The sequence below is a fragment of the Oryctolagus cuniculus genome, chromosome 15 (assembly GCF_051225735.1).
Source record: "Oryctolagus cuniculus isolate XC-2025 breed Fujian yellow rabbit chromosome 15, ASM5122573v1, whole genome shotgun sequence".
NCBI classification, from domain to species: domain Eukaryota; kingdom Metazoa; phylum Chordata; class Mammalia; order Lagomorpha; family Leporidae; genus Oryctolagus; species Oryctolagus cuniculus.
In genome coordinates, this window is record NC_142881.1 from 16,323,801 (window position 1) to 16,341,452 (window position 17,652).

Genomic DNA, 17,652 nt, shown 5'->3' on the forward strand with positions numbered 1-17,652 from the left:
CCCATATGGGAGACCTGGAAGAAGCTCCTGGCTCCTGGATTCAGCCTGGCCCAGATCCAGCAGTTGCAGCCATCTGGGGAGTGAACCAGCGAATGGAAGATCTTTCTCCATGTGTCTGTCATTCTCTCTGTAATTCTTTCAAATAAATAAATAAATCTTAAAAAAATAATGCTTATTTTGGTGCAAAATTTTTTTAAATGCATGAATTTTTTTTCATAATACAAATTTTCCAAGCAGTTCTTGAAGACCCCTCATATCAGAATGGCTGCCTGTAGATGTGTTCACGTAAGGGGATTGACAATGGGAGTGGAGAATGATGACATAGTGAAATTTATAAATCAATAAATATGCTATTCCAAACAACAAAAATCTGCTTGGAATAGCAATGCCCATGAGCTGTGAATACAGGAGTAAGATCATCTTAATACTCTGTAAATGAGGTCTGAAATAACAGCAGAATACAATATTCATATTTTTAGAAGGAATGGAGGAAATAATAGTACCATCCCCTATTTTAACGGACACTATACTATACTAAGTCTTACAATCCAAAAACAACTTCAGGTAACCTAAATTTGCTGAAACTGTGCTAAACACATAAGCTTTGAAATACAGCATCACTGCCAAAGCTCAAGAACCCAGTAAGGAAAAACAATGTACAATACAGAAAAGAAAAACAGTGTACAATTCAAAAAGGATGAGTATTTCCCAAATATTGCTATCTTACTACTCAGTACACTGTTGGATGTCTACGCCACTACTTTGAATACAGATGCACAAAGGTAAAGCAATTTTGATCATTATCATTAAGAGTTCAGTAAGGGGCCGGGGCTGTGGTGTAGCAGGTGAGGCCGCTGTCTGCAGTGCCGGCACCCCATCTGGCTGTTCCAAGTCCTGACTGCTCCACTTCTGATCCAGCTCTCTGCTATGGCCTGGGAAAGCACTGGAAGGTGGCTGAAGTCTTTAGGCTCCTGCACCCACGTGGGAGACCTGGAGGGAGCTCCTGGCTTTGGATCAGCACAGCTCAAGCTGTTAGGGCATCTGGGGAGTGAGCAAGCAGATGGAAGACCTCTCTCTCTCCCTCTCTGCCTCTGCCTCTCTGTAGTTCTGCCTTTCAAATAAATAATTTTTGTAAAAAAAAGTTCAGTTAAGAAAAACACTTTTCCCAAAAAATATATGCCAGAAACATTAGACTTATGAAAAGCTCTGTCTAAAAAGGGCTCCTTAATCAAATAAACTTAGAAATATTACACAAACATCCCCCTGGTAACATACTCACATATGCACGTTTCCAAGAAGAGTCGTCAAGACATTAAAAAAATACATCTGTTTTATGAACACACAAAGCTCTTTCACATCACCATTTTATGTGTTAAGAGAAATACACACTTTTGAAAATACATCACTAAGTAGATATTATTTTCTCATAAATCCACTCAGCAAATAGCTATTCAACCCTTACCATGAGTGAGACCTGTTTAGGTGCTGGGGATTCAACAGTAAAGAAAACATGTTTCTTGTTTGACGTACATATTATTATGTATCCTATATATGCTTTTGTTGTATGTATATTAAGTGATAACACTGTCAAATAAATGAGGTTAAACATTCACATTAAAAGAAACAGTGAGGGGCCAGCACTGTGGCACTGCGGATAGGGCTGCCATCTGTGGTGCCGGCCTCTCATGTGGGCACCAGTTTGGGACTGGCTGTTCCGCTTCCAATCTAGCTCTCTGCAATGGCCTGGGAAGGCAGTAGGGGACAGCCCAGTTGCTTGGGCCCCTGCACCCACGTGGGAGACCCAGAGGGAGCTCTTGGCTCCTGGTTTCCAATCAGCCCAGCTCTGGCCATTGTGGCCATTTGGGAAGTGGACCAGCAGATGGAAGATCTCTCTCTCTGCCTCTGCCTCTCTAACTCTTTCAAATAAATAAATAGATCTTGGTGGAAGGGGGAGTGAAAAAAGGAAGAAAGTATCCGTAACAATGTTTGGACAGGATGGTCAGATGAAGGAACTTGGTTACTCATTTTCCAAACAGATGGCAAGTTAAAAGTCCAATAGACTTGGGGCCGGTGCTGTGGCGCACTAGGTTAATCCTCCACCTGCAGTGCCGGCACCCCATATCGGGGCTGGTTCTAGTCCCGGCTGCTCCTCTTTCAGTCTAGCTCTCTGCTAACGGTCTGGGAAAGCAGTGGAGGATGGCCCAAGTGCTTGGGCCCCTGCACCCGCAAGGGAGCCAGGAAGAAGCACCTGGCTCCTGGCTTCGGGTCGGCATAGCTCTGGCTGTGGCGGCCATTTGGGGGCGAACCAACAAAAGGAAAACCTTTCTCTCTGTCTCTTTCTCTCACTGTCTGTAACTCTACCTGTCAAATAAATAAATATCCTGAAAAAAAAAAAAGTCCAATAGACTATGGCCAATAGCCATTGAAGAGAAATGTTTACAATGACTATGTACATCTACAATGGGATGCAACATAGTCATATCATTCATGTGACTAATACGAAAAAATAAAGCAAGCAAGAAAAAAAAAAAAGCCACACCAGGAGTGGGGTTTGGTCTAGTGGCTCAGGTCCCACAGAGGAGGGCCTGGGACTGACTTGCAGTCCAGGCTCCTGATTAGCACTTCATGCTGATGCGGAGGTGAAGCAGCAGGTGACGGCTCAAGTGCACGGGCTACTCCCCATGTTGGGGACTTGCATTCAGTTCCTTGCTTTAGCTTTGGCCCGGCCCAGGTCTGGCAGTTGCAGGCATTTGGGGAGTGAACCAATGGATGGGGACTCTATTTGTCTCTCGAATGAAAGAAGATATAAACTACTATATATGGTATGATCCTATTTGTTAAAAAAAAATTCTATCTTAGGGCTGGTTTTGTGACTCAGCAAGCTAAACTGCTGCCTGCAATGCACCAGTTTTGAGTACTAGTTGTTCTGCTTCCAATGCAGCTTCATGTGAATGTGCCTGGAGACAATGGAAGATGGCCCAAGTCCTTTGGCCCCTGCCACCCACATGGGAGACCCAGATGGAGCTCCAGACTCGTAGCTTCATCCTGGATCAGCCCTGCCCTAGCAGCCATTTGGGGAGCAAACCAGCAAATGGAAGATCTTTCTCTTTCTCTACCCCTCCAAATAATTCATTGATCTTTAAAAAATTCTATCTAGAAATAATCTTTTTAATATAAAATTATGTGAGTGAAGTTTCTGAAAACACAAAAACTTTAACAGTAGTTGTCTATCTCAGGGGAACTGGTATTGACTGTGACTTTTTTTTTAACCTTTATTTATTAACTAGTGTTTTTTTTTTTTTAAACAAGAGCACATATTACTTATATAAGAGATAAAACAAAATTTAAGAGTAACAAATAAGTATTTCCAGCCAGAGCATAAGAGTTGAGAGGAGGCAGGAATTTGAGAAAATTTAACTGAAAAAGGACAAAGTGTCACTTTGTAAACTACTAGTTAAAAATATACCTCGGGGCCGGCACTGTGGTGTAGAGGGTTAATGCCCTGGCCTGAAGTGCCAGCATCCCATACGGGCACCGGTTCTAGTCCCAGCTGCTCCTCTTCCAATTCACCCATCTGCTATGGCCTGGGAAAACAGTAGAAGATGGCCCAAGACCTTGGGCCCCTGCACCCGTGTGGGAGACTTGGAACAAGCTCCTGGCTCCGTATCAGTGCAGCTCCAGCCATTGCGGCCAATTGGGGAGTGAACCATCGGATGGAAGACCTTTCTCTTTCTCTCTCTGCCTCTCCTCTCTCTGTGTAACTCTGACTTTCAAATAAATAAATAAAACCTTAAAAAAAAGAATATACCTCAAAATGAGGAGCTTTTGCATGATTAAGTACATGACTTTACAAGGAATTAAAATAAAATTAAAAACAAAAGCAAAATCTTACTGGTTTTTTTCCTGTGGAATTACATACTGACACTCAGATATACTTCAAAGTAAAGCAAATACCTCTGAAAAAGGATGCTCTGACACGCCTGAGTGTCACCCTTAAACTTCAAATATTAAATATAGTAACTGTCAGTATTTCTGATGAGAAGTATTAAAACTTGAAAGAGGAAAATTACCTTTCTTATAAGGTGGTTTTCAGTATCTGCCACATATATGATATTATTCATTATGGCTACACCTTGTGGAGAATTAAAAGTGGCCTCCGAAAACATCCCATCCTTTCTTCCAGGGTTAGGTCCTAAAAGACAAGACAGTTATAAGACAAAATTTTTCCACATAAAAAGTTATTTTAAAAGGTAAAATCAAAGAATAACCAAAATCGTATTTTAGTGCTGAGGTTTTAACATGATACTCCGACAAACTAAAATGCTTCCCAGTGGTTGAATTTTTCTCAAGACTGAGCTTTACTAATACGGCTTACAGTATAATAGTTACCAGTGCACTTAAATATAGTAGCACGTATCCCAAGAAAACTATAAAAGCATTTTAATTATCTAGTGTAGGAAAAGTTAAAAATAATTTTAATTATCCAGCAGCTAATCATTTTGGACAATTTTGGAAGATATACTCCTTCAACAATACAATGTAAATTATGATCCCTTCCCTAGAAAAATGCACATGCCCAAAAATGTTATAAATAATCTCAGATCCTGATGGCCGTTCAAGCATTTCTTGAGTCCTCGAACTTCAGGTTAAGGATTCTTATCTTTGACTGTTCTATACAATGTCCCATATATACCCTGAGAGAAACAAACAGTAACCCTGGTATAACGGCCTGTCTCTCAGCAGTTATCTCTGAGGATTAGGGGACAAGCTACTCAAGCCTTCAAGTCAGCAGTTGCAAACAATTCCATTGTCCTGCATGTCAGTAAAACAGAACAGACAGTGCAGTGTAGGCAGTAGTATATGAACTCAACACAACAGTCTTGGTTTAAATCCCAGCTCTGCTTCCTTATAGCTGATGATTTGGGCAAGTTCTCTGCGTCTTTTAGTTTTTCTTCTGTGAAATGGAACAAATAATATTATCTAAGCATAGCACTGTGATAACAAAAATAAGTTACTACCAGTAAAATCCTTTGAATAAGCCAGGCGTATATTGTTTGCTATCATTACTACTACTATTATTGTTGTTGCTAATATTGATGAGAGTTTCCTGGGATAGAAAAGGGGAGAGTTCTGTGGTTACTTCAGAACAGAAAATACGGCACTTTGTAACTTCCTCTTGGATATTCATGAGGCACATTAGCACAGTAAAAGATCTAGATCTTCTGACACTATCATTGAAAAAAAAAAAGTGTTAAATCACATCAAATCAGTGTTTCCTCAGAGTCTCTGACCAAAGAATTTTTTTTAAGTACAAGAATATTTATTAATATATTATGAAATAATAGTATTCCTAGAAATATGTTTGGGAAATGTAGCTTTTTGCTGTTTCTCTGTTAACAAAGAAGAACATTTCTATTACTTTGAAAATTATAACCTCTATTAAAAATTCTTCAAATATTTAAATTCAAACTCCTACAAAATATACTTTTAGAGTAACAATTCTCAGAGCTGCCTATCAGAATTCGAAATACCAAACAGCCAAAACAAACACCATAACACAACATATATTCTTAAAAAAAAAACCACAAATATGAGACATAAATAATTCAAGAGCTAAGGGAATATCTTGGCATACTAAAAACAGCATCATGGCTTAGGAATATGATTAGCTTATTTGCAAAGGAAATTCAGATATCCCTATCTTTATTAATGCTGCATGTATTACTCAGGCAGGATTGGTCACAAAGAGATACATCACTTTTTTCTTTGACTAATATATTTTTATATATCGGTTCAGTCTGAATAAACAAGATTAATAAGAATGCACTTAATAGATTTTATTAATAATGCAGGGACAAATAAAAGGTATTTTTAGATATAAGGCTAGGGAAATAATGGAGTAGAATGGCCTATGCTTGCATGATCCTTATATTTTGCAACACCCAAAAGGAATGAAACCATAACTACGCTTAACTTTTTATGGAAGCAAGGAAAGAGAAGTAAAATTATGAGCAAATTCTGGTCTATTAATTTTATAATGTAAATGTCAAGTTTCTACATTATCCTGGTATTGAAAATGATTGGCTTTTTTAAATATACTTAAAAGTCATAACTTAGCAATTTCCTCCTTTTGACCTAGAGCTTTTTAGGTATTTTTATTTTTGAAAGAGTGAGGTTAATTAAGATACCATAAATTAAATAACAATTCTGTGATGAAATCATATATACTGCTTTTTTATAGTTACAAAATTTTCAATTTTAATGTGGATGCTTACCTGAGTTATTTAAACTATAAAACACATTATACAGCATGATTAGAAGCAAACTTTACCTCCAATGCTGTACTGAATTTGTCCATTCTTCCAGATGACCAAAATCCTATGATGTCCCGTATCTGCTATTACCAATCGATTAGTAACTTGGTCTACAGTTACTTTGCCAGGAAAGAGCAATGGTGAAGAGGGCAAAGAATCTTTATAGAGCTTTATTCCAATTTTATGATCTCTGATCTGACCCCTGTCTTTGTAATACTTCAAAGTTATTGAAGTATATAAAAATAATTTATCTTTGTGTCCTTCTCCAATCAAAGAAAATAACATGTTTCCACGAGGTCCAAGGATGACCAGAGTCGGCCAGCAGGAAACTTCTAATTCTTGCCAAAGGCTGGCGTCTGCATCATTAACCACAGGGTGGCTGATATTGTAGCGAAGAACAGCACTCTTAATGTTGTCCAGGACTTTTTCATTTGGAAACTTGGCCGAGTGAACGCCAACTATCAGAAGACCATCTGAAAGGGAAAAATTGTTGTTTTGAATATCGTGAAACATCAAAGTATGAATATCATCATCTAGTCATTAGGTTTTGGATCATTAATAAATATAAATAGTCCATAGAATGTAAAAAAAAAAAAATGGAACAAGGGTAGGCATTTGGCATAGCAATCATCAGTTAAGACACCTCTGTTCCATATCGGACTGCTGGGATGCAAGCTCCAGCTCCAGCTCCTGACTCCAGCTCAAGTGGCTGGCACCCTCCCACTCTAGGGGGAGACTCTGAGTACCTGGCTCCCAGCTTTGGTCCCAGTCCAGTCCAGGTTGTTGTAGGCTTTGGGGGAGTAAACCAGGATGGCAGGGTTCTCTCTGCCTCTTAAGCAAAAATGGGGGGGGGGGGGTTAGTAGACCTATGTTAGCATCTTCAACTGAATTTAAATGCATGTATAAACAATAAATTTAGCTCTTATGACAATCTTGATCATGACGTAAAAACAGGTGACCAAATGTATGTCACTACTGCAGGATTAAAATCCATTATGCCTTTTATTTAGATCAGGAGTGGACAAACTTTTTTTCTGCCAAGAGCCATTTGGGTATTTACAACATCATTCATTGGCCCTACAAAATTATCAACTTAAAAATTAGTCTGCTGGGGGTGGCACTGTGGTACAGTGGGTTAAAGCCCTGGCCTGCAGTGCCAGCGTCCCTTATGTGTGCAGGTTCTAGTCCTGGCTGCTTCTCTTCCTGTCCAGCTCCCTAATTCACCTGGGAAAGCAGCAGAGTTTGGGCCCCTGTTTCCAAGTGGGAGACCAGGAAGATGCTTCTAGCTCCTGGCTTCGGATAGGCCCAGCCCTGATCACTGTGGCCATTTGGGGAGTGAACCAGCAGATGGAAGATCTCTATCTCTCTATCTCTCCCTGTCTCCGTAACTCTGCCTTTCAAATAAGTAAAAATAAATCCTGAAAAAAAATTAGTCTGCTTTACATTTATTGAATTTCAAGTCCTGCCTGCAGTTGTCTTCCCAGGGCCAAATGATTTCATGGGCCTTATATAGCCTGTGGGCTGGGCATTCCCCACCCAGTTTAGACAAAGCTATAAAAAAAAAAATAGTGTTTTCTTATGAAGAAGTTGAAGGGGCCAGTGCTGTGGCGTAGCGGGTAAAGCCACTGCATGCAGTGCCAGCATCCCATGTGGGCACCAGTTCGAGTCCTGGCTGCTCCACTTCCGATCCAGCTCTTTGCTATAGCCTGGAAAAGCAGTGGAAGATGGCCCAAGTCCTTGGGCTCCTGCACCCGCGTGGGAGACCTGGAAGAAACTTCTGGCTTCAGATTGGTGCAGCTCTGGCCGTTGTGGCCCATCGGGGAGTGAAGTAGCAGATGAAAGATCTCTCTTTCTCTCTGCCTCTCCTTCTCTCTGTGTGTAACTCTTTCAAATAAATAAATAAATCTTTAAAAAAAATAGAAGTTGAAATAATTTCCACATAGAAAAAGCTCCTTCAAAATTCAGTGACTATGGGGAACTTACCAACATATTTGTCGTATAATTCTCTGACATTTTTCTGATCTATCTAACCTTATGTTAATTACAGATTAATGAGTATAAGCAAGTTATTTCCATAAGGATTTTTATTTATTTAAAGGTCTTATTATACAGTTATTAGGTCAAATCTTCTTATACACAGTACAACTGCTGGACACAAAACAAATATCTTTTACCTAATTAATATTTTTTCAAGAAGTTAGTATAGAAAAAAATGGGAGAAGAATTAGGTTGGATTTAAGGAAAAATTCAATATTGCCTACCAAGGTAGAAGAGATAATAATGGCTATCTCCATCAAAAACTACAAAATTCAGCATGAAAAATACAAACATACACATCAGAAGGTATAATTCCACAACAGCCCATCCCTCTATTAGAACTACTAACTCTAAAACAGAACACATGCGCAACCACAGATATACAAATACCAATGTCGGGGCTGGCACTGTGGTGCAGCAGGTTAAAGCCCTGGTATCCCATATGGGTACCAGTTCAAGTCCCGGCTGCTCCACTTCTGATCCAGCTCCCTGCTAATGCACCTGAGAAAGCGGTAGAGGATGGCCCCAGTCCTTGGCCCCCGCACCCACTTCAGATAGGCAACTCTAGCCGTTGCAGCCATTTGGGGAGTGAACCAGTGGACGGAAGACCTCTTTCTCTCTCTGGGTCTCTATCTCTCTCTGTAACTCTTTCAAATAAATAAAAATAACCTTAAAAAAAAATTTGTGAGGCCTGAGAAAGTAAACAAAAAAGGGCAGATTACAGGAGAGGAGGGTGTCAAAACTCAGATGGGCATTCATGTAAGGAGATTTCCCACATTCATTTTGTCCCCTCCCTTCCTGTGGCTTTGCCTGTAGAACAGACTCTAGTTTTAGAGCCACACACTTGGCTTAAACGCCAAGAGAAATCCCACTGCGAGGAACGAGGGAAGTAGGAGAGCCTGGCAGAAACTGAACAAGGGGAACAGAACTGGACAGTGATTCCCCACTCTGAGATGAACACTCAAATTACACATGTGTGAGATGGACCCGAAAAAGAACGGAAAATACTGGAGAACTGAATTACTGAGCTGACAGAGGGACATAGACGATGAAGAATGAGACAGATCTTATAATCTGAACTATGATGATTGAATGTCTACTAAAACACAGCTATTAACGTTCTCTAGGTGGCTACAACAGAATCCAGAGGCTATGACAGCTTCCAGTGTCTAGGATACAACACAATACAACATTCAAAGAACAAAGTAATATGACCTATTATTAAGGGGAAAAATCATTAAATACCAATGCTGAAACAAAGTAGATGTGTGAATTAGCAGAGACTTTAAAGCAGCTATGATAACTAAACTCCATAAGGTAAGGAAAACCAAATCTAAGATGAACGAAAATACATAAAACATAAACAGAAAATATAAAAAAATAAAAAATTTACAACTGAACTACTGTGTAGTATATTTGAAATAAATGTACTGAATGAGTTCAATGGTAAAAAGGAAGACAGAAAAGTCAAAGAGACTAAAGAAAGTTTAACAATGATCAACAAGCAAAGAAGATTGAAAAAAAAAAAAATGAACAGAACCTCAGGAGCCAGTGGAATAGTTTCAGAATATCTAATATAAATGTAACTGGAGTCCCAGAGAGGAAAAAGAGATTAGGGCAGAAAAACAAATCTGAATAATGCCCTACTTCTGAAATTTGATTAAAGATTGACAAATTTTCAAATTCAAAATTGGCACATATCAAATAAAAGAAAATCATTTCTATACACATCATAAACAAACTGCTGAAAACCAAACACACACACATATACAAACGTGCACATCCCTGGAAAGCAGCTAGAGAAAACTATACAGTGAGGACTGCTTGCCTGGAACTGGGGGGAGTGGCGGTGGTATAGGGAATAGGAAGGACTGCACATCTGTTATCTTAGGCAAGTTGTCTAACTTCTGTCCAAGAGTTCTTCCATTTGTAAAATGAGGGACACAATAACTGCCTCACAGTGCAGACTAATTAAGATGATCAGTGTAAGGCATTTAACACAGTGTTCTGTATACAATAAAACCTCAACAAATCTTTTATTTTCTAACATCATAAATATAACAAAAAAGAAAAAAATACATTTCAAAATATCAAAATAAACCAGACAAAATAGCAAAGAAAAACATCACGTTGAAAAGCAACAAATACAACCTAATAAGCATAATAGCACAAAACTTGTAACATTCATATGAATAAAAATGAATTTAATTCATTTTCTAAAACAAAAAAACTGGTTTGGGTCCAGCAGGTTGGGCCAGGGCTTACAATGCTGCTATCCCAATTCAGAGTGCCACTTCGAGTCCCAGCTACTCTGTACTTCCCACTCAGCCTCCTACTATTATGCCTGAGAAGGCCGAGGAAGCTGGTTCAAGTGTCTGCACCCTTCCACCCAGGGAGAGACCAGGATGGAGTTTCTGGCTCCTTGCTTAGCCTGACCAGACCTGATTGTTATGGCCATCTGAGGAGTGAACCAGCAGATAGAAGATCTGTCACTCCCGCCTCTCTTCCTTTTAAATAAATAAATTTTCAAAACAACTACCAATAACGGGATAAGTGAAGGTACACAAGGCAAATCAAAACAAGAATACAAGCATTGCTAGTCTCCTCCCTCAGCTTCAACTTGTGGGCCAAGTATTAAGGCCCATCTGCAAGTCACCTTATTACCAACTTGGGAAGTTTATGTGGGTTCCAGTTCATTCTTATGGGTTCCGGCATATGCTTGCAGGTTCTGGTTTGCCCCTGCTCTCCCCTACTGCTTCTTCTTCTTTTTTTTTTTTTTAATTTATTCATTTGAAAGGCAGAGTTAGAGAAAGAGGACAGAGAATCTTCCATTCACTGGTTCACTACCCCAATGGGCATAACAGCCAGGACTGAGCCAGGGTGAAGCCAGAAGTTTCTTCCCAGTCTCCGGCTCGGGTGCAGGGGCCCAAGCATTTGGGCCCCCCTCCGTTGCTCTCCCAGGCATATTAGCAGGGAGCTGATTGAAAGTGCAGCGGCTGGGACTCCAATCAGTGTCCACATGAGACGCCAGCACTGCAGGTTGGGGCTTTTAACCTGCTGAGCCACAGTGCCAACCTCTCTCCTACTTCTTAACTTCCCCAGTTTTTTTTTTTTTTTTTTGACAGAGTTATAGACAGTGAGAGAGACAGAGAGAGATAGAGAGAAAGGTCTTCCCTCCATTGGTTCACTCCCCAAATGGCTGTCACGGCCAGAGTTACACCAATCCGAAGCCAGGAGCCAGGTGCCTCCTCCTGGTCTCCCACGCGGATGCAGGCACCCATGCACTTGGGCCATCCTCCACAGCAGATCGCTGGACTGGAAGAGGAGCAGAGGGACTAGAACCGGAGCCCATATGGGATGCCAGTGTTGCAGGCAGAGGATTAACCAAGTGAGCCACAGCACTGGCCCAACTTCTACAGTTTCAATGTAGCTTGTCCTTCAAAGTTTCATGTGTTGGAGGTTTGGTTTTCAGTGTGCAATGCTGCTATAAGACCATAAACAGCAGATATGTTCAAAACATGACAGTAATGGGAAAAGACATTTAGCTGTAAGAATGCATATTTAATTTAGTGACAGCTTAATGAACTTCTATGTAATAACCTGTGTATGTCTGCTTTTGTAAACATAATTGAACTTACTTTCTGATTAATATAAAAATCTTTTTTTTTATTTTTATTTATTTGAAAGACAGAGTTACAGAAAGGCAAAGGGCAGAGGCAGAGAGAAAGAGAGAGGTCTTCCACCTGCTGGTTCACTCCCCAAATGGCCGCAATTGCTGAAGCTGGGCCAATCCAGGGCCAGGAGCCAAGAGCTTCTTCCAGGTCTCCCACATGGGTGTAGGGGCCAAGGACTTAGGTCATTGTCCACTGCTTCTCAGGCACATTAGCAGGGAGCTGGATCAGAAGTGAAGCAGCCAGTACTCTAACTGGCAACCACATGGGAGGCCGGCATTGCAGGCGGTGGCTTTACCTGCTATGCCACAGTGCTGGCCCCTAAAATTCTTTTAAGTTAGGATTTTCATGTAGTAGCCAATTATTGAAGTAATGTTTCCTTGAAATTAAAAATGCTAAGACCACTTACAAAATTCATTTTTTAAATGCTAAAAAAATTTATTGACAACAATACCTAACAGCCAAATACAGAAAACAGGGTAGTCAGTCACTATTCTACTTCTCTAAAAAATGACATATTTGGGTAAAAGATTGTATCTAGTGGTATGCTAGTAAGCCAGCTCTTTGAAGGGGGCAGGCAAAAGACAACTGTGGTGTAGTGGGTAAAGCCGGTGACTACAGTGCTGGCATCCCATATGGGCATGGGTTTGAGACCTGGCTGCTCCACTTCCAATCTAGCTCTCTGCAATGGCCTGGGAGGCAGTGGAGGATGGCCCAAGTCCCTGGGCCCCTGCACCACATGGGAGGCCTGAAGAAGCTCCTGGATCCTGGCTTCGGATTAGCCCACTCTGGCTGTGGCAGCCACATGGGGAGTGAACCAGCAGATGGAAGACCTCTCCCTTTCTCTCTCTCTGCCTCTGCTTCTCCAAAACTTTTCCTTTCAATTAACTGAATAAATCTTAAAAAATTAAAAAATCACTCTTACAGCATTTGTTGACTTCCATGAAATAAACACTGCCACTGTGCCCAATTTTAAACTTACAACTGGTTCATAAAAATTCCTAGATATTTAACAAATGGCTGTCACCAGCCTGTGGGAGCCAGCTCCAACACACCACTGACTGTACCCTTCCCAGTGGGCACAATTTTGCCCTATAACATTCATTTTAGAATCAGGGATTAAACTCCAGTTTTGTATTGAGTTTTTCCCCATAAACTTGACTATCTTAATCAGTTTTAAGTGTGAAGTTCAGGGAATTAAGTACATTCATAGTCATGAACTCTTCCCATCTTGCAAAACAGAAAAGGCATTCATCAAACAAGAAGCCTCCATCTTTCCCCTGCCACCACCATTCCACTTCCGGCCTCTGAATTCGCCTGTGCTAAGTATCTCATCTAAGTGGAATCACAGTCTTTTGTGGATGGCTTATTTCACTAGGTACATTGTCCTCACAGTCCATCTGTGTGCTCAGAATTTCCTTTAAGAGTGAATTATACTCTATCACATAGAAATGCTGTATTTTACTTATCCATTCATCTGTCAATAGACATTTGTGTTGGGTCCTTATCTTGGCTATTGTGGATAATGCTTTGCTATGAATCTATTCAAATTCTCTATTTCTTTGTGGTTATGTCTTGGTAGGTTTTGTGTTTTTTGGAATTTCATGTAGCCTATCCAATTTGTTGGCATGCAATTACACTCTTATCTTTTCTTGCTTCTACAGAACTGGTAATACCCCCACTTTCATTTCTGATTTCAATAAATTTGAGTCTTTTTATCTTAGTCCATCTAAATAAAGGTTTGTCAACTCTTGGTTTCATTGATTTGCTCTATTTTTTTCATTATCTATCTTGTTTCACTCTGCTTGAATCTTTATTCCTGTCCTTCTGCTAGCTTTGGATTTAGTTCCTCTTTTCTCAGTTTCTTACACTGTAAAACTGTTGCTAGAAATAATTCTTGTTTGTGTTTCAATGTAATCATTTATGATTGCAATTTCCACAAGCATGTAAATTCTCCATTTTTCCTTGTTAATAATTTCTTTTTTTTTTTAAAGGTTTATTCATTTATTTGAAAGTCAGAGTTACACACAGAGATGGAGAGGCAAAGAGAGAGAGAGAGAGAGAGAGAGAGAAAGGTCTTCCATCCACTGGTTCACTTCCCAGTTGGCCACACAGCCAAAGCCCCACATGGGTGCAGGGGCCCAAGGACTTGGGCTATCTTCTACTGCTTTCCCAGGCTATAGCAGAGAGCTGGATCCGAAGTGGAACAGCCAGGACTAGAACCAGTGCCCATATAGGATGCTGGCACTGCAGGCAGCGGCTTTACACACTACGCCACAGCGCCAGCACCATCCTTGTTATTAATTTTTTTTTTTTTTTTTTGACAGAGTGGACAGTGAGAGAGAGACAGAGAGAAAGATCTTCCTTTTATTCCATTGGTTCACCCTCCAATGGCCACTGCGGCTGGCGCGCTGCGGCTGGTGCACCGCGCTGATCCGAAGCCAGGAGCCAGGTGCTTCTTCTGGTCTCCCACACAGTTGCACTCCACTGCACTCCTGGGCCACAGCAGAGAGCTGGCCTGGAAGAGGAGCAACCGGGACAGAATCCGGTGCCCTGACCAGGACTAGAACCCGGTGTGCCGGCGCTGCAGGCGGAGGATTAGCTTATTGAGCCACGGCACCGGCCCTTGTTATTAATTTCTAAACTTCATCGTCTTGTGAAATAAGATATCTTAAATATTTTAAGTCTCCTGAGACTTAATTTGTGACCTAATCTATAGGCTATCCTTGAAAATGTTCCATGTCTGCTTAAGAAGAATCTATTCTGCTGTTGGGTAGAGTGTTCCGTATCTGTTAGATTTAGTTGATTCAACTATATTTTCAATTCCTCTATTTCTTTACTTTTTTCTACCTGGTCATTCTACTCATTATTGAGAGTGGGAAGCTGAATCCTTTAACTATTTTTATAGAATTGTCTATTTCTCCATTCAATTATGTCAATTTTTGCATCATATATTTTGATGGTCTGTTATTAAGTACATAAAAGGTTTACAATTACTACATCTTAATATTATTTTTACAAATAGTATATAATGTCCTTCTTTGTCTCATGCAATCTTTTTTTTTTTTAATTTAGAGTCCATTTTATCTGATATTAACATAGCCAATTCTGATGTTCTGGTTACTGTATGTGTGGAATATCCTTTTCCATTCCTTCATTTTCAGTCAACCTACGTGTTTTGCTGTTAAGCTGGTCTCCAGTAGACAGCATAGAATGGGATCACCCTTTTCTTACATTCTGCTAATCTCTTTTGATTGGATGGTTTAACCATTTACATTAAAACAATTATCGATATAGAAGAACTAAATTGCCATTTTGCTTTGTTTTCCACATGGCTTAGAGAAATTTTATCCCTTATGTCCTACATGATTATATTTGTATTTAGTTGGCATTTTTTAAGAACACTTAAATTCCTCTCTTATTTCCTATTATGTATATTATTTAGCTATATTTTGAGTGGTTATTATGGGTATCACACTTAACAACCTAAAAAGATAACACTAATTCAAATTTACACCAGATTAATTTCAGTTATATACAAAAACAATGGTCCTTTCACAGCTCCATATCTACTTCTCAACTGTTGTCACAAAATTACATCTCTATACATTGGATGTCCAAAAATATAAATGAATAATTACTGTAATGTGTAAGTCTCTGAGACCATGAAGAGTGGAGTTATACCATTGTTAAATTAATAGTGTCTTTTGTAATCATCCATGTAATGACTGACATCTTTTTTTTACCTCCTCATAGATTTTGAGTTATGCTGTAGTATCTGTCATTTCATTTCAGCTGCAGTTTTGGCATTTCTTTCAGGGAAAGTTTAGTAATGAACTCCCTCAGTTTTTGTTTATCTGGGAATAATGATTTTCTTCCTTTTAAAGGACAGCTTGCCAGTTGTAGGATTCTTAGCTGAAAGTTTTTTTCTTTTAATAATTTAAATATATTGCCCCATTGCCTTCTGGCCTCCAAAATTTATGATGAGAAATTTTGCTGATTATTGGAGATTCCTTGCATATGCTAAATTCTTTCTCTCTTGCTGCTTTCACAATCCCATCTGGCTTTCAGCACTTGGATTCTAATGTATCTTGTGTGGGTCTCTAAACTTCATGGATATTGACATTTGGTAAGTTTTGGGCTGTCCTTTCTTCAAAGATTCCGTCACAAGGTGTACATTTTTCTACCTGGTGGTGTGCCCTAGCCCCTTTGGCACTGTTCCCTTTTCTTTCTACTTTTCTTAAATCTTTTTTGTTTCTTAGGCTCAATAACTTGTAGTTCTTCAGGTTTGCTGATTCTTTTTTCTGCCTACTCAAATCTGCCTTTTAATTTCTGTAGTGAAATTTTCATTTCAGTTAGTATACTTCTGGCTCATAAAATTCCTTTTGGGATTTTTAAGTTCTCTCTTTATTATTTCTATCTTGATCATATACTGTTTACTTGTTCTATGTCCTCCTTTAGTGTTTTATCTTCATGACAGCTGTTTCTTGTATGATTTGTGATTTTTTTTTTTGTTAAAAACTAGACATTTGCATCTCAAAACATCAGGTTGTCCTTTTTCTCCCAAGGTCTGCTGGTTCCTGCTTTTCTGACTGTCACACTCTCTGCCAACAATCGCTCTGAGGAGTACATTTAAGGAGTTTTCAGGTCTTTTCTTAGCCTGGACCTTCCCCGGGTATGTGTAATGACTTTTCAAGTTCCCTTGAGTGTGCTGCTGCTTCTCAAGGTTCTAATCTTCAATGTTTGGCTCCCACAAGAGAAAAATGAAGGGGAACAAAAAAGAAATGGTCTTTTAAATGCCCTTTTAGTCATTTTAGCAAGGTATGCGTGTTGGGGGGGGGGGGGGCTTACAACAATGAGGGAATGTACAACAATGGCCATTGTCTTTGTCTCTATCTCTGTGATCAGTAGAAACAACCCATGATCAGAACACAGATCCCTGACATGGGAGAACAGGGCCCTTTTGCCCATCATGGCATCCAGAAGCTGCAAGCCAGCTGCTCCAGGAGTATGTGCACCACTGCCTGCCATGGAGCTGGAGCTAGGTGGTGGCTATTGTGCTAAGAGCTGACATTCATTGAAATGAAACACACTCCACAGTTGAAATCGTCCCCCTGGTAGTGGTAAGCCTGCAATATAGACTCCAGAGTTCCAAAGCAGTTACGTGAGATGGATTCTACTGGTGTACTAGTTTAGGTAGGGACAGATTTCTGCTGCTTCCCACTGTTCCACCTCCCCAGAATCCTATCTTTATTTTTTAAAGTATTTTATTTCCCAAAAGTGTATTTGTATGTAAAAAAATTTTTTTAAAGATTTATTTACTTGAAAGGCAGAGAGGGAGAGGGCGAGCCTCCATCCACTGGTTTATTCCTTAAATGGCCACCAACAGTCAGGGCTGGGCCAGGTCAAAGCCGAGGCCAGAGTTTCGTCTGGGTCTCCCAAAGGGGTAGTGCTTGGGCCATCCTCTGCTGCTCCCCCCAAAAAATATTTTCAGTTTTTTGTAACAAAGTGCTTTACAAACTGTTTCTAGTAAACTGATAGAAAATTATAAGGATCCATTCTAGGAAGTCATTGAATTTGCTTCTGAATATGGACTTAACCAATTAAGTTAACCAAATTAGCCTTTTAAG

The 17,652-nt window shown here is 39.9% G+C and overlaps 1 protein-coding gene across 1 annotated transcript in view; it reads right to left on the bottom strand.

Annotated features, from left to right (window-relative positions):
• Positions 1–17,652, bottom strand: part of NHLRC2 (NHL repeat containing 2) — a 66,128-nt gene that overhangs the window by 40,398 nt on the left and 8,078 nt on the right. The window contains exons 3-4 of the mRNA XM_008270532.5: positions 6,332–6,787; positions 4,071–4,192 (exon numbers count right to left, since the gene is read on the bottom strand). Coding sequence (XP_008268754.4) covers positions 4,071–4,192; positions 6,332–6,787 — 578 coding nt within the window. The remainder of the gene's footprint in view (positions 1–4,070; positions 4,193–6,331; positions 6,788–17,652) is intronic.